General features: G+C 45.5%; 1 protein-coding gene across 3 annotated transcripts in view; it reads left to right on the forward strand.

Annotated features, from left to right (window-relative positions):
• Positions 1 to 13,049, forward strand: part of COQ2 (coenzyme Q2, polyprenyltransferase) — a 31,318-nt gene that overhangs the window by 9,680 nt on the left and 8,589 nt on the right. For all 3 annotated transcript variants that reach the window (XM_040339010.1, XM_040339013.1, XM_040339012.1), the window contains exons 4-7: positions 1,859 to 1,980; positions 4,146 to 4,231; positions 6,143 to 6,276; positions 11,400 to 11,588. In XM_040339010.1, the coding sequence (XP_040194944.1) occupies positions 1,859 to 1,980; positions 4,146 to 4,231; positions 6,143 to 6,276; positions 11,400 to 11,588 (531 nt within the window). The remainder of the gene's footprint in view (positions 1 to 1,858; positions 1,981 to 4,145; positions 4,232 to 6,142; positions 6,277 to 11,399; positions 11,589 to 13,049) is intronic.

Below are 13,049 nucleotides of genomic sequence, written 5' to 3' on the forward strand. Positions count from 1 at the left end.
CGCTCTAACTGACAATTGCGCGGTCGTGCGACGTGGCTCCCAATCAAAATTGACATCCTTTTTTCCCCACAAATAGAGATTTATTTTGGTGGTATTTGATCACCTCTGCGATTTAAATTTTTTCACAATTAAAAAAAAAAAAAAAAAAAAGCAATTTTTTTTTTTTTTTTTTTACATATTTCTCCTCCCCCTTATACTCCCCCTTCTCCTCCCCCCTCCTGTGACTAATAATTTTGGGTCTCCTTTCATTTTCCCCACCAGAGACAATGGTAAAATGTTACCCTCTTATAGTATATAAACATTTTTTTGGGATAGAGTGGAGAATGATTGAACCCCTGTTTTTATTTTAAGGTTAATTGCTGTCTGTCCGTCCCTCTGTTAGGGAGATTCACCCTTTCTATTTGTTTTCTTTAATGTTAGAATATGAATGAAAGAAAATCCCAAATTTTGGGTTGTCACCAGAACAGGAATTAATAAATGAGAAATCTTCCAATGGGTCCCTCGGCGGCTGTCGCGGCTCCTCTCCGCAACAAGTACACACAGACATGCGAGCTTGCATGGTGTGTAGCTGTTGCGGGCGCGCTACCGTGATACTGCGGCTGCCATAGCCGCCGCTGTATCACTTGGCCCCGCCCCTCGGGGCGCTGCATCATTGGATGTGATTGACAGCAGCGCCAGCCAATGGCTGCGCTGCTTTAAATCCATCCACTGCAGCCAGTCAACGGCCGGGCATTGACTCAAGGAGGATGACTGGGGCAAGCGCCGGACTTTCGAAGGGTCAGGTAAGTAAAACGGGGGCTTGGGGGGGGGGGGGGGGGGCGACATCATCTAATGTTTTTTCACCTTAATGCATTAAGGTGATTTTTTTTTTTACCTTTACAAGCCCTTTAAGCCATTGTTAAATGGCACGTGTTTTGGATAGACTTCGGGGTAATCCACAAAAGGGATACGCCGGCGTATCTACTGATACGCCGTCGTATCCCTGTTTCTATCTATGGAACTGATCCACAGAATCAGTTTCACATAGATAGACAGAAGATCCGACATGTGTAAGGGACTTACACTGTCGGATCTTAGGATGCAGTACCTCGGCCGCCGCTGGGGGCATTTCGAGTCGAAATGCCGCGTCGGGTATGCAAATTAGCACTTACGGAGATCCACAAAGCTTTTACGCTTCGTTTTTTCTCCGTAAGTATTAGTTTGCAATCGTAAAATTAGGGCTGCTTTTACAAGGCCTAAACTGTTTACACCTTGTAAAAGCAGACCCTTCTACCCCGCGACGGTGTCTTTTTTTTATTTTCTTTTTTTATTTTCCCGCCGCAACTCGTATTTTTTTTTTTTTTACGCCCGTCGCGATTCTCAAAACCCGGCGGAACGTAAAACCGCGCAAAGCACGTCGGGAAAATGACGTCGGGAGCATGCGCAGTACGTCCGGCGCGGGAGCGCGCCTAATTTAAATGGGACTCGCCCCATTAAATTAGGAACGCCTTGCGCCGGACGATTTTAAGTTACACCGCTGAAAATTTCAAGGTAAGTGCTTTGTGGATCGGGCACTACCTTGTGCAATTTGCGGCGGTGTAACTTAAATGACAAAAGTTACGTTGTGCCGGGTGTTTGTGGATTACCCCCTTTGTTCTTTTTAAGCAACAGTTCTAATAGGATGACTCTCTCTAGCAGAGAAAAAGAGGTCCAAAAAAGTTGGTTCTAACCCCTTGCCACTCTTTCTAAAGGTAAAAACAAATGTTTGGCTTTTTGTACTCTTTCTAAGTTCCTCCAGTGCTAGGATATTTCATAGTTCAGGGTAGTTTACAGCTTCAACATTGTTTGACTCCAAATCTGATTTGTTTTTTCTCTGAAGGTGGAGAGAACGGCAAGTCGTCCCATTGCAGCGGGTGACATCTCTCGGTTCCAGTCCTTGGTTTTCCTGGGCGGTCAGCTTAGCGTGGCTTTGTGTGTACTTTTGTGTCTAAATAATTATAGGTGGGTTAATCTTATTTTATAATGTGCTTTAAAATTAATAGTTGTACATTCTAAATGTGAAATTGTATGGCCTGGCAGATCTAGGTAGGCCATGGAATGTGAAATTTCCTTTCCTTCAACCATGGGTTGAAGAAAATAAAATTGCTTGATCCCACTATTCAACAGAGTATGTTGATGGGGTGGAATCACTCCCGCAGTGCTATATTGTTCTGCTGGCGGGCAGCCTTCTCCACTGGTAGAATACAATGATCACAATAGTCACCAAAAAAAATGGATCACTCCACAAAGAATACTTGTCACTGCCTATTACTGTCACAAGGGATGTTTACATTTCTTGTGACAGCAACAAAAATAAAATACGATTTAAAGAGACAGTGTAAAACTAACAAAAAAACAAATAAATAATAAAAGAAAGTTTTTTAAAGTGCCCCATCCCTCCGTGCTTGCAAATGTAAACAGTGTTCAAACCACATGTGTGAGGTATGGCCACGATCGTTCGAGCGAGAGCAATAATTCTAGCGTAAGACCTCCTCTGTAACTCTAACCTGGTAACCTGTTTGAAGTAAATGATGCAATAATCAAACTAAAATAATAAACGATATAACTCAGGGCTCGACAAATCCTGGTCGCCATGGCGACTAGAAATAGTGTCCTGGCGACTTGGCTTGGAAGGTGGGCAAATCTGGCGCCATCTGGTGGTGAGCCGTTGGTATTATAAGTTATTACCACCAGATGTGTGAGCTGGCGCCATCTGGTGGTGGCCGTTGGTATTACAAGTTAAGCATTACAAGTTAAACAGCAATTCTAATGTCATTTTTCACTATTTTCACTGCCATCTTCTTCCCTCTAATTAGAACCCCCAAACATTATATATATTTTTTATCCTAACACCCTAGAGAATAAAATGGCGATTGTTGCAATACTTTCTGTCACGCCGTATTTGCGCAGCAGTCTTGCAAGCGCACTTTTTTGGGAAAAAATTCAGTAAAGTTATCCCCATTTTTTTTAATATTATGAAAGATAATGTTACGCCGAGTAAATTCATACCCAACATGTCACGCTTCAAAATTACGTCCGCTCGTGGAATGCCGACAAACTTTTACCTTTTAAAATCCTCATAGGCGACGTTTAAAAAAATCTACAGGTTGCATGTTTTGAGTTACAGAGGAGGTCTAGGGTTAAAATTATTGCTCTCGCTCTACCAATCGCGGCGATACCTCACATGTGTGGTTTGAACACAGTTTACATATGCGGGCGCTGCTCACGTATGTGTTCGCTTCTGCACGCAAGCTCGTCGGGACGGGGTGCGTTTTCTGGCTCCTAACTTTTTTAGCTGGCTCCTAGATTCCAAGCAAATTTGTCAAACCCTGATATAACTATTGCATATATGTATTAATTTGTCTATCCCTATAATTAGCTAGTCTATAACAACTCTGATAAGCATAATGATATAAGGTTAGCTATGAAAATAAACACATCTGCTTAGTAAAACAATATCTTTCATTTATTTCCCAAGAAAATAGGAATATGCAAACCCTAAACAGCAGAATATCAAAAATACTTATCACAATCCTCTTGACGTAGTCTCATCGTTTGGGCTCAAGATGGCAAAAGAGGGCTTGAGCCTCATGGCTCAGGCCAAAGCAATGATCCAGAACGAAAGGAGAAAGGGACTATTTCTCGTGTGGGTGTGTGCCCTTTTTATACAAACAAAAAAATGGGTATGTGTGTATATGTATGTATGTATGTATATATATATATATATATATATATATATATATATATATATATATATATATATATATATATATATATATATATATATATATATATATATATATATATAGTGTGTGTGTGTGTGATATATAATTTGTTTAAAGTATTCTAAAAAAATATTGTATTTGAAAGACCGCTGCGCAAATATAGTGTGACATAAAATATTGCAGCGATTTGCCATTTTTATTATCACTAAAAAATATATTTATAATGTTTGTTCTAAGTCTTTTTATAGCAAAAAATTCAGATTTTAACTTGTAATCAACAAGTGTCAGAAAAAGACTTAGGCATGAAGGGGCTAAGAATGACAGTTGTTTATATTACCCAGTAGTACAGCAAATTTAATAAAGATGTATATCTAATAATTTCTTCCTAAAATTGTGTTTTAGCATTGCTCTAGGAGCGTCTTCCTTGTTGCTGGTAGTTACCTATCCACTAATGAAGAGGATCACCTACTGGCCCCAGCTTGTATTAGGTAAACCTGCAAATATCAGATATGACAACACTAAAAAGTATGGATTAGCTCTGCCTGACAACCTAAAAGGAATTCTGAAAATAGAAATATCAGAAAGTAGAAATGATGCAGTTTTTGTTTATTTTCTGTGAGTCGGCATGGCACAGAACTCACAGCTACTTTGTATACATAGTTTGTAAGGTTGAATTAAGACACTGGTCCATTTATACTGGGGGGGGAGGGGGGGGCATTAGTGATGAGAAATGGAGCAATAGCACAGATTAGGCAGTTTTTTGGGAGTTGGGGTTTATTACAGCTCATTCCATTTTGACACAATGCACCTCAAACGTGAAAATACGCTTATTGTGAAGTGTCAGGAACCATACTTAAAGCGGATGTGCGGCTAAAAAAAAATATTAAAAGCCAGCAGCTACGAATACTGCAGCTGCTGACTTTTAATATTAGGACACTTACCTGTCCTGGAGTCCAGCGCCATCCGCAGCAGAGGACGAGCGATCGCTCGTCACTCTGCTGCCCCCCCCGCCATCCACTGTGAGGGAACCAGGAAGTGAAGCGCTCCGGCTTCACTGCCCGGTTCCCTACGGCGTATGCGCGAGTCGCGCTGCACCCGCCGATTGGCTCACGCTGTGTGCTGGGAGCCGAGTGTTCCCAGCACACAACGGGGGGGGGGGGTGACAGGATGTGATGCAATGCCCGTCTTTTGCCCATGAATGCTGGGCCGGAAGTGGGTGCAAATACCTGTCTTTAGACAGGTATCTGCACCCCCCTCCCCCCTGAAAGGTGTCAAATGTGACACCGGAGGGGGGGAGGGTTCCAATCAGTGCGAGTTCCACTTTAGGGTGGAGCTCCGCTTTAAGGCCCTCTATGGAGTTCATGTTGGCCAACACTGCCTTAAAGCAGGTGGGGGGAGTTGTTGTTCTCCATCCACCTGTCTACAGGCAGTCGACAGATGGTCAACTTGTCCCTGCTTTGCCAGTAATTCCCCCCCCCCCCCTCCGACCTCCACCACTCTCCTCTTCACTGCAGAGCGTGGATTGGGAGGAGGCAGCACAATATCAGATACAGGACGGGAGCTGCTGGATTTAACTTTAAAGTTATTCAGCAGGTGATTGCTTGCTAGGGCACCAGGCGGTTAACTCAACAAGCTTCCACTCTTGCCCTCCATCCAGTATTGTGCTGCCTCCGGTACACCTATTGTAAGTTAAAGTGCTACCTATACACTGGTGTGTGTTTTTGTGTCTGGGAGATAATGTGAAGGGGACAAAGAACACTGGGAGAAGAGGGGGGGGGGGTGATTGATGTGAAAGGGGGCAGACGACACTACTTTGGGGGGTCAGAGGAGGTAACTGTAGGGGGGATGATGTGAGGTGCGGCATATAATTCTACTTTAGGGAGAGGGGGGTGATGTGAGGTGGGGCATATAATTCTACTTTAGGGAGAGGGGGGTGATGTGAGGTGGGGCATATAATTCTACTTTAGGGAGAGGGGGTGATGTGAGGGGCGGCATATAATTCTACTTTAGGGAGAGGGGGGTGATTTGAGGGGGGGGGCAGAGGATTCTACTGTAGGGGGGATGATGTGAAAGGGGGGCAGAGGATTCTACTGTAGGGGGGGGGGGGGCATGTGAAGGGGGGGGCAGAGGGTTCTACTGTAGGGGGGGGTGTCATGTGAAGGGGAGGCAGAGGGTTCTACTGTAGTGGGGAAAATGTGAAGGGGGGCAGACGGTTCTACTGTAGGGGGGATGATGTGAAGGGGGGCAGAGTATACTACTGTGACACTTGTTCTTCATGCCATCTTTTTATTGGGGGCTAGTACATGATCTATACTCGCTTTCCTTGTACTACATTCTTACAAGATGTCTTATTGGTTGCATAGACATAAATGCATTAATCTCTTTACCTTTCTACACAGGAATGGCATTTAACTGGGGAGCCTTGTTAGGCTGGTCTGCTATTACAGGTTCATGCGACTGGTCAGTGTGTCTTCCCTTGTATGTCTCTGGAATTCTATGGACATTGGTTTATGATACCATATATGCACACCAGGTAATTCCTGTGTTTGTCACTGAAAGAATGGATATGTCTGGGAGGAGAAAAAAATGCGCATTTAGTACATCTCTGCAATACATGCACAAGGAATGGTGTCAGCCCTGCTAAGTTGTCTTTTGAGGAGCTTCAGAATACCCACTGCCTCCCCAACATATGGAGGTGTTCTTGAGATATGACTGCAGAGTGCACAGGACAGCACTGAATTTGACAGGATCAAGGGGTTTGTTTTCTTACTGAACAAATAAAACCGAACAATTCCAATGGTATATTCCAGTGTTCCTCAACTCCAGTCCTCAAGGGGCCCCAACAGGTCATGTTTTCAGGCTTACCATTATTTCGTACAGGTGATTTGATCAGTTTCACTGCCTTAGTAAATACCACAGCTGTTTCATCTGAGGGAAATCCTGAAAACACGACCTGTTGTGGCGCCTTGAGGACTGGAGTTGAGAAACGCTGGTATTTTCAACAAACCAAAAGGGAGAAAATTAATTGGGCCTACTTCCCGTGGGGCATACTAAAGCGCACGCCCGTGGAAGGCCGTGTTTGCCTGCACAGGGATGTACATGTGTTCCATGGTGGCAGTCTCATGTCAGTTTGGATGCAGCGGTTCCACAGACTCAGAAGCTGCTTCCAATCTCACATCCGTGCAGGTGCAAGACCCCAAATGCTTAGGGCCGCGCACCAACGGCGGATCCAGGGGGGGGGGGCAACAGGGCAATTGCCCCCCCCCCGAGGCAATCATGTCACATTGGCTTTAAAAAAAAAAAAAAAAATATTTTTTTTTTTTTTTTTTTTTTTTTTACTACTATTTTTTTTACTACTATTTTTTTTTACTACTATTTTTTTTTAAACTGCTTTGTGGCAACGGCGGATCCAGGGAGGGGCAACATGGCAATTGCTCCCCCCCGAGGCAATCATGTCACATTGGCTTTTAAACTGCTTTGCGGTGCCTGCAGCTCCCGCTGCCGAGTCTCTAACTCTCTCTCCCTCTCATCACCAGGGCTGGTAGGCTGCCTGTCCTGAGGCTGCTTTAAGCTGTAGCTGACTGCAGCACTCCCCTCTCTCCTGCGTGTATGACATCGGGCATCTCTGGCTGTGTGTGAGAGCTGGATCTGTGTTCGGCTGTGCTGCCTGTGCTAGACCTGCTTGTGTGATAGTAGATGGAACACTGATTGAATCAGTGTTTTGTCTATCACACAGCCATCTAGGGTGGGACTTTGCTAGAGCCGAACACAGACCTACAGCTCCTGTTTGTTCCATGACACACGTCGGGAGAGGAGATACCTGCTGTGTGTGATCGAGGCAATGCCATGGTGAGTGCCATGCACAGTGTGGCTGCATTAATAGACAAAACTGTGGCTGCATTCATATACAAAAGTGTGGCTGCATTCATAGACAAAAGTGGGGCTGCATTCATAGACAAAAGTGGGGCTGCATTCATAGACAAAAGTGGGGCTGCATTCATAGACAAAAGTGGGACTGCATTCATAGACAAAAGTGGGGCTGCATTCATAGACAAAAGTAGGGCTGCATTCATAGACAAAAGTAGGGCTGCATTCATAGACAAAAGTGGGGCTGCATTGATAGACAAAAGTGGGTCTGCATTGATAGACAAAAGTGGGTCTGCATTGATAGACAAAAGTGGGTCTGCATTGATAGACAAAAGTGGGTCTGCATTGATATACAAAAGTGGGTCTGCATTGATATACAAAAGTGGGTCTGCATTGATATACAAAAGTGGGTCTGCATTGATATACAAAAGTGGGACTGAATTTATACACAAAGGTGGGGCTGCGTTCATTTGTACAGTGAGGCTGCAATGGTGGGCACTGATGAGGCTGCATTGATCTCTTGTACCATGTGTTCAGTCTCTGATCATCCCTTGTACCATGCCTGCAGTCTCTGACCATCTCTTATACCACGTCTGCAGTCTCTGACCATCCCTTGTACCATGCCTGCAGTCTCTGACCATCTCCTTGTACCACGTCTGCAGTCTCTGACCATCTCCTGTACCACGTCTGCAGTCTCTGACCATCTCTTATACCACTTCTGCAGTCTCTGACCATCCCTTGTACCATGCCTGCAGTCTCTGACCATCCCTTGTACCACGTCTGCAGTCTCTGACCATTTCTTGTACCACGTCTGCAGTCTCTGACCATCCCTTGTACCACGTCTGCAGTCTCTGACCATCTCCTGTACCACGTCTGCAGTCTCTGACCATCTCCTGTACCACGTCTGCAGTCTCTGACCATCTCCTGTACCACGTCTGCAGTCTCTGACCATCTCTTGTACCACATCTGCAGTCTCTGACCATCCCTTGTACCACGTCTGCAGTCTCTGACCATCTCCTGTACCACGTCTGCAGTCTCTGACCATCTCCTGTACCACGTCTGCAGTCTCTGACCATCTCCTGTACCACGTCTGCAGTCTCTGACCATCTCCGTACCATGTCTGCAGTCTCTGACCATTTATTGTACCACGTCTGCAGTCTTTGACCATCTCCTTGTACCACGTCTGCAGTCTCTGACCATCTGTACCACGTCTGCAGTCTCTGACCATCTCCTGTACCACGTCTGCAGTCTCTGACCATCTCCTGTACCACGTCTGCAGTCTTTGACCATCTCTTGTACCATGTCTGCATTCTCTGACCATCTCTTGTACCATGTCTGCAGTCTGACCATCTCTTGTACCATGTCTGCAGTCTCTGACCATCTCTTGTACCATGTCTGCAGTCCCTGACAATCGTCTACAAACTATGGGATAGATTTATGGCATTTATATTTAAATATTTTTTACTAGTAATGGCGGCGATCATTGATTTTTTAGCGGTACTGCAACATTACAGCGGACACACCGGACACCTAATTGAGTTCTGTAAGCAACACCTTATTTTCTGGCAGTGCCCCTCCCGAGACTAGACTCTGGATCCGCCCTTGCCGCGCACCCGCACGTGTGTCAGATTGAGAGTAGGGTCTGTGTCTGTGCAACCATTGTATCCCAATTGGCATCAATAGGCCTTCCTGTACAGGGATGCAAGGAACGCCTGCGTGCATCTACACACAGCCTCCACGGGTATACGCCCCATGAACGAGTCCCTAAAGTGTATCTACACTTAAAGCGGAGGTCCCGCTAAAAAAATTTTTTTTATAAATGGACACTTGCCTGTCCAGCACACCCGCGATATCGGAAGCAGAAGATGAGCAATAGCTCGTTTCTCTGCTGCCCCTGCAGCTATCCTCGGTGAGGGAATCAGGAAGTAAAGCTCTGCGGCTTCAATGTCCAGTTCCCTACTGCATATTCGCGAGTAGCGCAGCGCTTTCCCAGCAGTCCCCGCGTGTGTTTTCCAGAAGGCAGCGCAGGGAGGGTGTGGGAGTGGCGTGACTCCCCACAGGAGTCTATGCCAGGGAGTGGGTGCAAATACCTGTCTTAGTCAGGTATCTGCACCCCCCTCCCCCCTGAAAGGTGCCAAATGTGACACCAGAGGGGGGAGGGTTCCGAAAAGCGGAAGTTCCATTGTATAAAAACAAAAATGCCATATGTTGCAGTTTTTAAAGCGGAGGTTCACCCAAAAGTGAACCCCTGCTTTTCGGAACCCTCCCCCCCTCCGGTGTCACATTTGACACCTTTTAGGGGGGAGGGGGTGCAGATACCTGTCTGGCCCCTCTGCGTCACCCCCCAGTTGTGTTGGGGGAAACACTCGGCTCCCAGAACACAACGGGGACCAATGGGAACGGCGCAACACGACTCACAAATGCGCAGTAGGGAACCGGGCCACAGCGCTTCACTGCCCAATTCCCTTACCAAGGATGGCGGCGGGGAAAGCCGAGCTACCTTTTGGCTTCGGCTGCCGTCGTCGCGGGCGACCTGGACTGATAAGCACCCATTTTTTAAAAGTCAGCAGCTGCTGTATTTGTAGCTGCTGGCTTTTAAAAAAAAAAAAAAATTCAGGTGAACCACCGCTTTAAATGAAGTGCCTGCAATAGTTCTCTTTTTTCAGGCTTTTTTCCCCCTTAATTTTTACAAGATGATCCTGCCAGTAACACACTTCTTGTCTTAGGGTGGCAGGCTGGACTTTAAACATGTCTGCCTTTTTTATTGATCTTCAATACATGGTGGGGGGATTAATAATACAGAAGAATCAGGAGGACGTTTGTGTTTTCAGTTCAGCTCAAAGGAAGTAACAGGGACACTGCATTTCTAGCAGAATCAACAGATATTTGCTGAAAATGTTCTTGACTTAAAGCGGAGGTCCCTCAAAAAATAAATATTAAGAGCCAGAAGCTACAAATACTGCAGCTGCTGACTTTTAATAAATTGACACTTACCTGTCCAGCGCGCCCGCGATGTCGGCAGCCGAGGCCGAGCAATCGCTCATCTCTCTGCTGCCCCCGCAGCCATTTTGGGTGAGAGAATCAGGAAGTGAAACCTTGCGGCTTCACTGCCTGGTTCCCTATGGCATGCGTAAGTAGCGCGGCACGTTCCCAGTGGTCCCCGCTGTCTCCTGGGACCAGTGTGTTTTGCAGAAGGTGGCGGGAGGTGGAGTGACTCTCGTAAGAGTCTCTCCCCAGAAGTGGGTGCAAATACTTGTATTATACAGGTATCTGCACCCCCCTCCCCCCTGAAAGGTGCCAAATGTGACACCAGAGGGGGGGAGGGTTCCGAAAAGCGAAAGTTCAATTTTTGAGTGGAACTCTGCTTTAAAGATGAAAAACTAAGAACTGATAAGCTACAATATACTACTTGTGATAATTGCAAAAATACATGTTGGTCCTGCCAGTTGATTGCTTCCTGTATTCTGCGCTGATTGTTATCAGTTATCATTGTTCCCAGCTCTCTGTGATCTTCAGCACCTCCCACTATATTATCAAGGAGATACAAAGGAAATGTGTTGTATTTCTATCCTGGGGTGACAACCCTGCTCCCTCATTAGTACAGTTAACGAGCGTTGTCACCCTATGGCAGGAAGTGTGTTAAGAACAGCCAGGTGAACATAAAGCAATAAAAGACAGAAAATAAATTCATTCTGCCTCCACATCTAAGCACCAGTAAGCTGCAATATATCTATTGAGTTTATAGTATGTTTTAAATTAAAATACAACCCAACTGTGTTTAATTTTCAGGATAAAAAAGATGATCTGGTCATTGGGGTCAAATCCACAGCATTGCGATTCAATGACCAGACGAAGCCGTGGCTAAGTGGATTTAGTGTGGCGATGCTTGCAGGACTTACACTGACAGGACTCAACTGTGACCAGACATTTCCCTATTATGCCGCTGTAGCACTCATTGGGGGACATCTTGCTCATCAGGTAATTTCTTTTAAACGTTGTGACCTCGATCGATACAAGGAAGCAGGATGACGTACACCGATCAGACATAACGTTATGACCACTGACGGGTAAAGGGAATATCTCGTTACAAAATTGGTGGGATATATTAGGCAGCAAGTAAACATGTTGTCCATGAAGTTTATGTGGTGAAAGGAGAGAAATAATGGGCATTGTAGGTTGTTGTGTATGGGGCTGTGAAGCCCATGGTGACCCGTGTCCACAGCCAAAAGCTTCTACAATGGTCACATGAATATCGGAACTGGAATTCGGCGCAATGGAAGAAGGTGGCCTGGTGAATCGCGTTTTCATTTAGATCATGTGGATGGCCAGGTGTGTGTGCGTCACTTACCTGGGCACCAGGATGCGGTATAAGAAGGCCGGTCGGCAGAGGCAGTGTGGTGCTTTTGTCAATGTTCTGCTGGGAAACCTTGGGTCCTGCCATTCATGTGGATGTTACTTTGGTGTCTATGCCAAAATGGGTCAGGGCTGTTTTAGCTAAAGGGGTCCATACTCCATATTAGGTGGGTGGTCTTAATGTTATGGCTGATCAGTGTATATTGCATGACCATTTATGACAAGATATCCTCTGGAAGCGTCTTCTTTGGTTTAGTAAAGATGGTAATAAGGAAGCAAAACACCTGCTGTCTACTGGATTGTGCTCTCGCCCTCATTTTTCATTTGGGGTTGTTTTGTTGCTTGGGAGAAATGATTCAGTTTGATTAAAGGAGAAGTCCAGCCTGAGCTTGTTTGGCTGGGCTTCTCCTATGGGTTTAGGGCCGAAACAACTAATCGATTAATCGACAACTAATCGATTATGAAAATAGTTGTCAACTATTTTCATAATCGATTAATCGGCCAGTTGATTAGTTGGCCTGTGTGACGGTATCGGTATGATATCCCCGTCAACGTTCCCTTCTTCCCATAACGAAAATCACCCCAATATTCCACGAGGAGGGATATCCCTGGAATCGCCCAGAAAGCCACACATGCCAAGCTTACTGCTAGAACAAGACTGATTTATTGACACAAAAACTCAGCTTATATGTGGTTACAGCCTGTTAGGAACGCCCCCCTCACACAGTGGGGTTTCCCATACAGATTATAGGAGACAAGTCGGAGCCGACCATGCAGACACGTTTCTTTAGATAAAGACATCAGTGGAGTTAAATACTAGTTGTAACAGCCTGACCACAATGAAGCAATCAGAATAATTAACATGAGCCACTTCTAATCATTGTAAACAGTAAGGCCGGTCTCCTTCCTACACACAATAAATCAATTACCATTTGAACTAGGGAGCTGGCTGAGGAAGGGTCATTAACATGTCAATAGCTTGTAATACATGAATCCCACAATTTAACCCAGCAGGGAGATTTACACTGACATATCCTTCACAATGGCCCCCCTTTTTCTCCCTGCTCCGGCAAACCCGGTTGGACC

The sequence above is a fragment of the Rana temporaria genome, chromosome 2 (genome assembly GCF_905171775.1).
Source record: "Rana temporaria chromosome 2, aRanTem1.1, whole genome shotgun sequence".
Taxonomy (NCBI): Eukaryota; Metazoa; Chordata; class Amphibia; order Anura; family Ranidae; genus Rana; species Rana temporaria.